Genomic DNA, 13,448 nt, shown 5'->3' with positions numbered 1-13,448 from the left:
GAATTACATTGTAACTATAATTCACTTACTGTTGACACATTCGGGTCCTTCCTCCATATCCACGCAGTAGTATCCTGGCTTTGTGCACTGCACATTTCGACAAGTGGTCTTGTATTGAGCTGGGAAGGAAGACAGCGGTCACCAAACAGTGATTTTTTTATAGGATGAATTTGAACACAGGATCTGGTGTAAGCACGTTACACAACCGATCCTCAGCATTATCGAATCGACACCAACCACACAGCTCAGCACGCATTTCACAATGGCTCGAAGCCATGCCTCTCTCCACAAACCCCTTTATTACCCATCTCACAAACGTCTAAAACACTGCCTTCCACATTCAACCCAACACCTCTTGCCGCACGCTGGATGAACCTTTGACCCTACGTGAACACCCCAAACGTCAGACCTCTGGCAGATACTGGGTCATCTCGGCTGACACCAGAGGAACGTGAGCGTCCGCGTTTGAAGGGGTCAGGGGTCAAAAGCTGGTCTGGCCGCCCACCATACACCGATTGAAGTCGGCAAGGACGTTCAAATTATGTACGCCTCTCGAGTTAGGGTTGAGTAAATAACGACATGTAGATATTTTAGACTTTGAGGAAGATAAATGTTGATGAGCAGCGTTGAATTACCAACACCATCACGGAAAACAGTTTCTACACAGAGCTATCCTATCACCAAACTTTTTTGTCAAGAGCACTGCGTATTTACGTGGAAACCGAGAGGTAAAATGTCTGACGCATAACACCACTCTTATGCCAGTACTTCACGCAAATAACAGCGCGCCATACACTTCCGCATATGGATGAAAGAATAATAACACTCAATCGTACAGTAAAGCATCGACAGTACGAGAATTCAGCCAGCCACTGATTACTGGCATGGAGGCCCAAGAGAGAAGAAGTGACCATGCATAGTAGCATCATACTCACTGGGCTGCGTGCACCCCACGTCGCCTCGTTTGTTTCCGCAGCATTTGAGGTCGCGGGGGCAGTGGTGGTCACTCTTGCAGAAGACTCCCTGCTCGAGAGTCAGCTTATCCGGGTTGGGACACAGACCAGGCTTCTCCGACACTGAAACAGCGGGGTAGACAGTATTAGGGGATTCGAGAACAATAAACACATTGCCTAGTTGGATATGGGAAGCTTATATATCTCATCTTTTTCTACCAATCTTTGACGGATGCATGGCTTAGGAAGCCACGTAATTTTTCGTGTAGGGTTATTCTGAAAAGTTCGCACACCGGTACTTTATGTACGACATTACCATTCCACCAAGGGGATTTGGTGATCAATGAATGCAAACAAATAAATGTCAACACCAGCCGCAAATCTTCTTAGGACTGTTGAAGAGCATAGCAACAGATGCCACTTCCTTTAACTTGATGGCATTTACTGGGTTGAGGGGATCAATGCCGCATTCATAGGCATCCCATAATGCCGGGTATAAGCTTCGCCAGCATGGGCTGATGCATTTTATTAGGAACTTTTGAGCCTTGAGGGGGTATCAGCAAATCTAGAAAACAAAACATAAGCTCGAAGGTTTTTGTCCATGGCTTTTGAAGACTGACGACCAATGTAATATGCAATATGCAATCCATTTCTGGACACAAGAATCGCAACTAACCACCAAGTGTTCATCGGGGATTATACATTTACATGGCTGAGTCTCACGTGCGTTCTGCGGTGGGCTTATATCATAGTCATGAGGTCACTAAATGGTATGATGTCAGTATGACGTAAGCAGAACCTCCAAGTGCCGATTTACGTAGCAAGTAGTGTATAAGAACAATCAACATACGCTTATTGGGAGGTCCCCTGGCACTAGAAGATTATATCGCAAATCCGACGGTATTGACAACTCTACCATCAGTAGTGTCAGCAATATATCCTTCATAGCTGGAATAAACAGGTAGCTTAGAGTATCCACATTGAATTCCACTTTATTCATCCACCTTGTTCGTCACTAAGAACCACCACTGAGAAGACCGTTCTAGACGACGAAAGCAGTAACAAGAATGTCGGATTCATCGCCTTTTTCGTTTTTTTAATCATGTATTTTTTCAAAACATTCTTCTCGTCGGTAGCGGGAGAATGTAAAAGTCCGACACTCAAATCATCAAATAATTACGTTAAAAATGCGCCCGCCAACGCTTGAAATGATGACTGACCACCAAGAAATCAGCACGCAAGCATTGGTGCTCCAGAAAACTTAAAGAAACAAGCGTTTTCGAAGCTTACCTTTCTTGGAGCACTTTTTGCCGCAGGAAGTGTCGCAACACATCTGGCCTTTTCCGCAGTCGAAGTTCGACGAACACTCATTCTTACGGAACAGGCAGTTGGGGGAGGCCGTCTCGGCTGGGCAAAAACCGGGCTCATCTGAAGGAAGAACAAACATATTAAGATGTAACATTACTAGGATACCGTTTTATCGCATACTGTCATGTCGCTGCTTTCCTGTGCTAATGAAAGCTAAAAGCAGTTCTTATACCATAATCAGCTAGCCCGAGCCCTCTCAGGCAGCTGAACCCACCTGGCGGCTTGCAGGTGCGTCCACAGCCGGTGAGACAGCACTTGGAGCTCTGTAGGCAGTCAGAGTCGGTGTCGCAGAAGTCGCCGCAGCGGTCCTGGCCCTCAGCTGTTGGGCATAGGCCCGGCTTCTCCTCCGCTGCTCGGGAAACAGGGAGAGAGGGGAGATATTTGAATTTAACTGGGCACGAACATTGCACTTTGAACTGTCTGGTGTCGGACTGAGCTATGTCGACTGGTTTCTGCCGTCTTCACATAAAACTGCTACAAGATATATCATTTTCTATCTTTTTCATTTCTGGAAGGCGCAAGCGGTTTCAAAGCCACTAATGACCATGTTTCTGGATTACATCGAGTCTGATAAAGGAAAATCCACTCTTGATAGCTGACATGTCTAAATTGTTATACCTGTACAGTGTACACAGTTAAACACTAAATACCCCCTCGCCCAATTTGAACACCATGGATTAACGCCCATCCTACAACAGAATAGAAAAAGGTCGCAAATAAGACCTGTAAGTGAAATAGCCCAAATAGCTACCAGGCTTTAGAATTAAAAAAAAAAACTGTTATCTCTGCCAGACTAACTCAGTGCAATAAACCACAGAGTGAAGGTGGTCCGCCTCACCTTAGCAGAAAGATAATATCTATGGCTGGAACATCACTGGCCATTGGAAATAAAAGACAACTTCGAGGAATGTCAGGGACGGTCGTTAAGGACAGAGGCTCAGCACCAAATCAGTTATCGTTACCTGATCGCAACAAACATGGAGATTTAGCACAACTAGGAGATTTAGCACAACTAACAATACATTCAGTTCTTAGGAAACCTGCAAGTCACTGCAAGTGGGCAGCTACCATAAGCAATAAGCATTTTCGAGACCTTATTCTAGATTTAAGTCCTTTTTTAAATGTTTGGTCCTGCTTGTGATAGAGTAAAAAGTTAATTTTTTGCTTAAACAGCCTTATGAAAAAGTCAAAATGAGAGAAAATGCACCCGAAAAATATACCTGGCGGGGTGCAGATTGGTCCACAGCCGTCCGCCTCGCAGCACTTGCTGTCGCTTGGACAGTCGTCGTCTCCATAACACTTGGTCCCGCATCCTCTGCTCTTGAGCTTGGAGAGGAACGCCTTGTTCGGACAGGAGCCAGACTTCTCTGAAATGGTCGGGTGAGTTGGTGTAATGAGTTTGGGGCCTGTTAGTCGCGCGATTATTGTGTTCAGTGATGATTGGGCACGGCATGATTATGGCACGACATACATATATGGTGGGTGAAGTAGCTTGTTTGGATTTTCTAAGGATTATAGCAAAGGTATCCGGATTCTTTATATAATTAGGTGGTGATATGAAACAGGAACAACAATTATCTAATATTACACTCGTGCTTGAATCAGATAAGAACTGCAGAATCGTGCCGGGCTGGTTGGCTGTGAATGAAGCTGATTCCTGACGTAAAGTTGGAGCTTGAGTGTAGGTACTGATAATCTGAGCATTGTCATCGGTCAACAACAAACCACTAATTTAACAACGTCCCATAAAATTGGATAAAAATGATATCTCTATTGTTGTTGTTTCTTCGTGTAGTCGATCATACTGAAACACATTGTACATACCCCAAAAAGAAATTACTTAGACTATGCTTTTGGTAATTAAATGTAGAGAGAAGTATGAACTTTAGGTTGCATTGCGATTCTCCGAAGCAGGCGCTTGCGCTCCCTGGCATTAATTGACATCCGTCCCTGTCACATTGACAAATAACCGACATGTTTGCATCACAACCAACAAGGTCTTTCTAACCAAATAATGAAAAAACATCTCGCTAGAAGATGTAAAACGTCGAAACAATCTTGTGAAAATGTCTATTTGTCGGACCCTTCCTGAAAAGTAATTACTAAAAGCACATAACCTCAAATATTTGTGTGTGATTATACGGCAAAGCATATGATAATCGACCGCCGGCTTCCAGTTACAAATTCTATCAAATGAATTCCTTTCGTAAATATCTCCAAACCACCCACTCCACCGTTACATCATGACACACCCTCCCCATCTACCCTGCCTCCTCCAACTAACCTTTGGCGCAGATGTTGGTCTCGCACTCCACCTTTCCGTCAATACAGGTGCACCTGTTGCACTTGTTGTAGAAGGTGGTGCCGTTGGGACAGAGGGCTTCGTCTGAGGGCGCGCTGCACGTGCGGCCACAGCCGTTCGAGCAGCACTTCTGGTCAGCGGGGCAGTCGTGATCGAGCGTGCACTGGACAGCGCAGCTGGCGCCCTGCAGTTGAGGAGCGGGGCACGACCCGGGCTTGGCCACATCTGGGGACGGGAGGGAAACATGTGATGAAGATAATGTGTCCACACTTGTTGGGTGGTCTACTCAGTATTTCCGTATTTGGTCCCACACATCATATTTCCGCAGGCTAACTTTTGGCGGTGGCCAGCGTTTTCGTCCAAATGTCTGTACTGTTTGAAAACATTGGATGATTAATCACAGGGCAATACATTTCTGGAGAGGCTGAAAGAACTGCCCATTTTTAACCCACGAGCCGCTGGGGGGGGGGGCATAAAGTTGCCCCCCCTTTACGTTTTGTGAAATATCTCCGAAACCTGATGAGCTACGAACGCGAAACTTGGCATAGCTTCAAATGAATACCTAGGCAATGTTTGAGGAAAGTTTGGTGGTTGTAGCACCTAAGATGACGTCACAGTGACGTCATGAAGTTTTGTCGTTTTCCGACATGGACCGTTTCTGATGACGCTGAGCATGAAACTCGACTGTAAATGAACTGGACAGCACCTGCTGTCATCCTAAAACATCTTACTACACTTCCATCTAGTTTCTGACCAATAATCGGCCCTTTATATTCGGTCTCATATATGTGATGTATCGTGAGGAATATGAGAGTCGCAAATCTATAATTTCACTTATGACGTCACTGTGACGTCATTTCAAATGGGATCGACACCAAAGTTAGACACAACCTCGGCTAGGTATTCAGGAAGATGTGTGCAAAGTTTCGCTTCTCTATCTCTTCGCGTTGCGACGATATCGTCGCAGAAGTAAAGGGGGGGCAACTTTATGCCCCCCCCCCCCCAGCGGCCGGCGGGTGGCGCGGAGGCCCAGCGGCCGCCGGGTTAAGAACTGACGAAATATATTACATCAAGGAGTAATATAATAGATCTCCTAATAGTTGAAGCTGCTATAATAATCCAGTAAATAAATACGTGCGCTGCGCAAAAGAAACATCCGTAACCCAGAGTCGTTCGCATACCAACATCATAATTCATATAGTTATATTAACAGCACGCATCACAAGTCAATACAGGAATAGTCTCACTTCTTAGCAACCGCACCTTGTGGTTATGCTATTTCGCACAACGCTTAATTCTGCGGCTCGTGTGCTGGACTGTAGATGAACATAAAAATGAGAGGCTTATCCCTGTTTTACTGTCGGTATGATAATATGCAGGCCTGGTATGATGTGATTTATACGTTGAACGTGATCCACCGTTCACTTGGTACTTAAATACATTGCTGAGCTTGTAATTTTTATCCCATTTTATTTTTTGATTGCTTCGTCATTTTTGTTTTGCTAGAAAAGAATAATATTGCAGTCTCAGTATTCGTTACTCACAGGGAGAGGAGCAGACGGCGCCACAGCCGGTGTCGCAGCACTTGCTGTCCCCCGGACACTCCCCGTCTTGGGAGCACTCGGTAACACAGGGTCCGAACGAGAGCCGTGCCGGACACAGGCCCCGCTTCTCCACCCGCTCCTCTGAAACAGGAAGGTGGTTGTCAAGTCGGACTGTCCGGTCAAGGCACTGGTGTCAAACTGGCGATCCTGCATCGTATTACAGATGAATCAGAATACATCTCAGTGGGGCCATGTACGTGTAGTTAGGAATGTGTTTCTGCGCTGAATATTAATCCCAGCTTCCTGTGTCTTCACCACTTGAAACGCACAGCGACCTCAACATTGATGGCTGAGCTATCAGTCCCAAAACGCACGATCACAACTTCAACAGCGACAAATTACGGACATCTTAATTAAACCGGGTGTGCTAACGGAGAGGCTGTGGACTTCAAGATGAATAGTTCCTCAGAACGCAGTTATATGAAGGCCGACCTCTCACCGCTCGGAGACGGGAACAGCACAAAAGTCAAGGCTCAAATCGTGAGTTATAGCCCATGATTCGCCAGTGTTTTGCATTCTCGTGAGGAGACGTTCCTGTGTCGGGGCCATGCAAAGTCAGCCATCAATAAAGCCCTTAGTGAAGTGGCTTTCCCTGATCTTCACGGCTAACTGGTCGTGAGACAGCACGACCTTCATAAAGATGACCTTCACGAGTGTCCAGAGGGACCGTGACGGATGAGGATCTGCTGAAGAATTGTGACGTGGGAATACTATGAATATTATTAAAAAGCAAGTAGGTGCGTCGCGTTTTTGTCTGAAAAAAAGAAACAAACACCAGCATAATTAATAGCCTTTTCCCTGACCAAAACGTTGCATATTTTAGTAGTTTCTCTCGAAGCCGTTAGATATGAAATCGCTTCTAGCAATCAAAACTATCACACGTAATTTATAGTGCCATCCATTCCTGAATTGTCGGCCCTTGCTTTATTTTCTCATGAACAAATAAATGTTCGTTCATGTTATATTATCATTACCAAGCAGCCTGCACTGTAAAAAAATCTTACAAGCCCCTTGTAGGAAAACCGCTGGCGCAAAAATGAGCATGCAGCGACGTGTAAAAATCGCCTCATATTTAGCTAGTAAGAGGGTACAAGCTTGTTTCGTTAGTAAATGACAAGCCCACGCCTCATAAACCGAGCACCCCCGTGTCAGCCCCTCGTTTCGTTATTCGGTACCTCGTTTGAAAACGAGGACAAAACCAGCAGATCGGTACGCCGATTAGGTTCCTTAGCAGGACTCGCCTGGTAACTCAACCAGCTAGCGCCTGCTATTGCTGCCCAATAGTAATACTAGCTCAATTGCGTCACATCCCCCCCTCTTCTCCCCACCCACCCCTCCGACTGGTGGACGACCCGGCCAACGACAGTCACGACAGCGTGCCAGCCACGTTACAAAAAAAAACATACACAAAAATAACGTTTATTACTTATAAGCATACGATACAAAAATATATAAATATAAACATCTTACAATATCATAGTGGAGTGGTGCAAAAGCTGATTCGAGTCACCACCAATAACATTCACGGAATAATACGGTTGCATGAGGCACGATCCGGCACTTCCACGGGCTCTGACGCAACGGCACTTACAACAGGCGAGTGAGCAAGTTGATCCTGCCATGTCAGATACATTGTGCACTGTGCAGTCCATCAAACATTTGCCATGTTTTGCAGATCCAAGCAAGTATTTTTTCTGGGCCAGGCTTACCAACAGAAATATCGCCGGCTTCCGGTATGCCTTCATTCCTCAGTCTCCCACAACTTTAAGCAACTCTGCAAACAGAAAAGAAAATTAACTGCTGATTTTAAAAATATCAGTGAGGATGGCTTTATTATCTACATCAACTGACTTTTGTGTACCTAAGATAAACCAATGTGAGGCAATATGTGTAGCTTACACATTTGGAAAAAAATGCTAGACAGCAACTGAAAGAAAGTCCGTCTTCCAATAGTCGGAATTCAAACGAAACAGTGGCCCACAACGGTCAGGGGAGAATTCTATGACGCAACATGTGTTCAGAATATTACAAAATAAATAAAATGTCGCCCATTGCTACGTGAATATCATACAATATAACGTACCTTCGAAATATCCCAGTCCGAGAACTTCACAACGCACCGTGCCACAACACAACCGCACGAACCGCCGGCCGCCACAGAACTGAACAATGGCGGCCGGAAATGACGGCCCGCGCCGGAAGTGAAATACGCGTTTTAGAAGCAGTCTCAGACTCGTCGCTGCTCACCGTAGCAGGGATTTATGAGGCACTACCGAATCAAAGTCGTTTTGCCTCATTCGGCAACACGAAAACCCTACCAGGACTAGTCCGATGATGAGTTTCCGACTAGGTGGCGTGTGCGCAAGATAATATTTTAAGCACGTGCAGGGTGGTGCCTCATTAGCCGACATGATAATAATATGACACGATAATGAAACACGCATTGTAACTGGCATGCGACAAGCTTCTGACGGATTTAATTATGAGACTATGCGTAGTTTTCCGACACAGCGCGAAATCTGTTAATAAGCAGGAAGGGGTGTTAGGGAAGCATTTAAGTTATTAGGTTACCGTTTGTAACCAATTGTTGTACGAGGCCACTCTTTAACTAACAACGCTCAGGGTGATAATGTCCCTATATATAACAGCAAGGTACAATGGACGACCGTGTAACCCACTCCTTGTCATAGAATTGGCTCGTGACATTTTTTTACAGTGTGGCAAATAATGGAATGCAAAGTGACAATATCACTCAAAAGCACTGATGTGATTAAGCAAAACCCACCTCTTTTGATAATGTTTCAAAGGTAATGGCTCGTCTCGTTTATCTGAAACCATGAGCCGCGATCGGATCATTCGACTCTCGGCGTTATTTTACACACCATGAAGTAACTATGTCAGCTGGCGGTGGGGGTTTTCCGTTTGTTCGGATATACTCTCAGCGGGTGGACATCCCACAACACTGTAAAAAAATGTCACGAGCCAATTCTATGACAAGGAGTGGGTTACACGGTCGTCCATTGTACCTTGCTGTTATATATAGGGACATTATCACCCTGAGCGTTGTTAGTTAAAGAGTGGCCTCGTACAACAATTGGTTACAAACGGTAACCTAATAACTTAAATGCTTCCCTAACACCCCTTCCTGCTTATTAACAGATTTCGCGCTGTGTCGGAAAACTACGCATAGTCTCATAATTAAATCCGTCAGAAGCTTGTCGCATGCCAGTTACAATGCGTGTTTCATTATCGTGTCATATTATTATCATGTCGGCTAATGAGGCACCACCCTGCACGTGCTTAAAATATTATCTTGCGCACACGCCACCTAGTCGGAAACTCATCATCGGACTAGTCCTGGTAGGGTTTTCGTGTTGCCGAATGAGGCAAAACGACTTTGATTCGGTAGTGCCTCATAAATCCCTGCTACGGTGAGCAGCGACGAGTCTGAGACTGCTTCTAAAACGCGTATTTCACTTCCGGCGCGGGCCGTCATTTCCGGCCGCCATTGTTCAGTTCTGTGGCGGCCGGCGGTTCGTGCGGTTGTGTTGTGGCACGGTGCGTTGTGAAGTTCTCGGACTGGGATATTTCGAAGGTACGTTATATTGTATGATATTCACGTAGCAATGGGCGACATTTTATTTATTTTGTAATATTCTGAACACATGTTGCGTCATAGAATTCTCCCCTGACCGTTGTGGGCCACTGTTTCGTTTGAATTCCGACTATTGGAAGACGGACTTTCTTTCAGTTTAGAGATGCCCTTTTTGAACCCGCGAACCCGCTTTCTGCGGGTTTTCAAAACCCGCAGGGTTTTTGGCGGGTTTGAGAAGCAAAACTTGTCGTGTGGCGGGTATTTGGCGGTCAGACTTAAGAACCTATAATTTTTTTTATTTTTTTTTTAGATGCAAAACACAATGCCAAGTGCATTTGCTCAGGTTAACAATACAACATTCATCAAAACAACTTTTAAAACAGAACCAAATATAAAAATATATCAAGGAAGCACATTTCAAATGCAAAACTGAAAACAACCAGCAATAGCATCCACAGTCTGGCAATGACCAAACCAGGGTACAAGCAATAAACTACTAAGCATAAATAAATGCTGATGAAAGCATTCCATAAAACATAAAAGACCCTGAAAGCAAACTTATAGGAAGCTGAACTGAAGTCTATGTGCACTGTGCAGTGTGCACTAGATATACATTATGGAAGAACCCAGACTTAAATGAGATGTTGAAAATCAGAGCAAATGCCACATGTTACTTTATTTGCGTCTGGTCGGCATAAAAAAGAGCTATCAGCTAAACAAAATTTGATGCAAATTCATTGATTACCTATCCTACTCTATGTTCTGTTCCACCCTATATTACGAAAATAACACACCAATCACCCTTACAAAAAATCAAAATATAGACTGGCCGGCCCAAACATAACGCAATACAATACTGGCGCACTTCCGACATTCTGACAAGGATGGGCATTTGACTGCGTCAATTTTGGTCTCTGAGGTGAAGGAAAGCTGTCATTGATGACGCAATAATTTTCAATCAGTTTTTCTGTCTTGGTTTTTGAATGCCTCAAAATAGCAGTTATACATGTTACAAAACCACGTAGCTGGTCGCATTTATTTCTTTTGTCTTTTTACGTCCTTATCATTTGTATGCCGACAGATGACCAGCCGGAGAGCATTACCAAGACCATCTATAAAATCATTACATTTAATTTAGTATTTACTGTCTCTTTATTTCTAAACCGGTGATTAACCTCTAAATTGTAAAACTTTAGCTGTTGTGTAAAATAATTTAATCAGAATGGCACATGAATATGCATTATACAACAGTGTTTTCGCAACAAGTTCGACTAACTACGGCCGCAATAATTTAGTCGCTGTAACATTCCTTCATCAGCTGTTGGTGACGCTTCTGACGCATGTTTCCAGAAATGCGTGGTTCATTGGTGGTTAGTTGCAAGGCCATATATGTTATTATAGTTGGTTTTTGCTGGGATTTTGCATGATTTGTTTTATGTGTAGATCGACTGGATACTCATTATTCACTGTGTCACTATTTATTTTTAACTGGAAATCGCATATCTTTTTATATCAACATTCATTTTGATAACAATATCATTCCAGAGGCCTAACATTGAGAGGGAGCCAGAGTGAAATTTTGATCCTCAGCCAATGCTGAAGGGTAAGGTGAGAGAAAGATTTTACTGAACTCTTCAGAAAGGAATTTCAAATGTATTGATGCATTATTCATTTTCCACTATCCAGTGTGCACTTCCTGAGGACTTAGCATAGCAATTTCAAGTCCTTACTATTTGTTTGGCTGTCTTTTTCTGCACAGCAATGAAGCAAGTAAGGTTTATATAGCTCTAGCATTGACTCAGCTGTATTTTTTTCTTGCAAAAGTATGTTTTTAAGATTGCGGGTTTTTTGCGGGTTCGGCTCAGACAAAATCAGCTTGCGGGTAGTTGTGGTTGGGCAAGGGGTAGCTGCGGGGCGGGGCGGGTAATGAAATTGCAAATTTGGGGCATCTCTATTTCAGTTGCTGTCTAGCATTTTTTTCCAAATGTGTAAGCTACACATATTGCCTCACATTGGTTTATCTTAGGTACACAAAAGTCAGTTGATGTAGATAATAAAGCCATCCTCACTGATATTTTTAAAATCAGCAGTTAATTTTCTTTTCTGTTTGCAGAGTTGCTTAAAGTTGTGGGAGACTGAGGAATGAAGGCATACCGGAAGCCGGCGATATTTCTGTTGGTAAGCCTGGCCCAGAAAAAATACTTGCTTGGATCTGCAAAACATGGCAAATGTTTGATGGACTGCACAGTGCACAATGTATCTGACATGGCAGGATCAACTTGCTCACTCGCCTGTTGTAAGTGCCGTTGCGTCAGAGCCCGTGGAAGTGCCGGATCGTGCCTCATGCAACCGTATTATTCCGTGAATGTTATTGGTGGTGACTCGAATCAGCTTTTGCACCACTCCACTATGATATTGTAAGATGTTTATATTTATATATTTTTGTATCGTATGCTTATAAGTAATAAACGTTATTTTTGTGTATGTTTTTTTTTTGTAACGTGGCTGGCACGCTGTCGTGACTGTCGTTGGCCGGGTCGTCCACCAGTCGGAGGGGTGGGTGGGGAGAAGAGGGGGGGATGTGACGCAATTGAGCTAGTATTACTATTGGGCAGCAATAGCAGGCGCTAGCTGGTTGAGTTACCAGGCGAGTCCTGCTAAGGAACCTAATCGGCGTACCGATCTGCTGGTTTTGTCCTCGTTTTCAAACGAGGTACCGAATAACGAAACGAGGGGCTGACACGGGGGTGCTCGGTTTATGAGGCGTGGGCTTGTCATTTACTAACGAAACAAGCTTGTACCCTCTTACTAGCTAAATATGAGGCGATTTTTACACGTCGCTGCATGCTCATTTTTGCGCCAGCGGTTTTCCTACAAGGGGCTTGTAAGATTTTTTTACAGTGAAGAATTTCCATCTCCTTATGTATAAAGAACCGTGGCACGCTTCGGCAGGTGCCCGTGAGGCGTGGGGAAACAGTAGTCAAGAGAGATGATCTTTCTTCTCGCCATGTCCACCAGTATAAGTCGAAAAATGTCCGCTCTTGTTGAGTAACTTCTCGGCTGTAAGACGGCCGGCTGAGAGGTGTACAGCGCGGCCTTGGAATGGATTGCCCGTACTGATGACAGGCGGTGTTATGTTCAGCCCGTTGTTCTACGGTCATTTTGCGGTGCTTAGCGTTTAATCATAGCAAGCGAAGAAGCCACCAGACAGTGAAAACCCAATACAGAAAATGTTTGATGGCCCTGTCAATAATTGAAAGAGGATATAAACCGGCCAGCGATGTCGCCTGTAACGCCCGCCGCGGAGTCTGTCTTTTTCCAGACTGATCCGACCAGCACGATTTTGGTCACGAGATGATTCACCTGGACCAGCGTGCGCCACCCGCTATGACACCAGCATCCGCCGGTACTCAACGTCCAGGATGAGATGACCTCACGGAACTAATCAGCCCCCCACGTCCCCTCCCCAAATCCCATCATACCGCCGTACCAGGCACTGGTGGCTTCCGTGCATGGCAGCCTGACCACACGTCATCAGTCTATTCGTAAGCTCCACGCCGCTAGCGAGTCTAAAGTGCCGCTAACGGGAGCTGACTGCCGATCTCACGGCACTTTCCACCGAGATC

The 13,448-nt window shown here is 44.7% G+C and overlaps 1 protein-coding gene across 1 annotated transcript in view; it reads right to left on the bottom strand.

The window, feature by feature from the left end:
• Positions 1-13,448, bottom strand: part of LOC122377804 (neurogenic locus notch homolog protein 2-like) — a 63,927-nt gene that overhangs the window by 35,974 nt on the left and 14,505 nt on the right. The window contains exons 4-10 of the mRNA XM_043358233.1: positions 6,168-6,308; positions 4,606-4,848; positions 3,542-3,688; positions 2,536-2,670; positions 2,244-2,381; positions 936-1,076; positions 30-119 (exon numbers count right to left, since the gene is read on the bottom strand). Of these exons, the coding sequence (XP_043214168.1) occupies positions 30-119; positions 936-1,076; positions 2,244-2,381; positions 2,536-2,670; positions 3,542-3,688; positions 4,606-4,848; positions 6,168-6,308 (1,035 nt within the window). The remainder of the gene's footprint in view (positions 1-29; positions 120-935; positions 1,077-2,243; positions 2,382-2,535; positions 2,671-3,541; positions 3,689-4,605; positions 4,849-6,167; positions 6,309-13,448) is intronic.

Source organism: Amphibalanus amphitrite, unplaced genomic scaffold (assembly GCF_019059575.1).
Source record: "Amphibalanus amphitrite isolate SeventyFive unplaced genomic scaffold, NRLGWU_Aamphi_draft 000051F_arrow, whole genome shotgun sequence".
Taxonomy (NCBI): Eukaryota; Metazoa; Arthropoda; class Thecostraca; order Balanomorpha; family Balanidae; genus Amphibalanus; species Amphibalanus amphitrite.
Note: the sequence above shows the minus strand (reverse complement) of the source record. Positions and strands in the feature narration are given on the sequence as shown.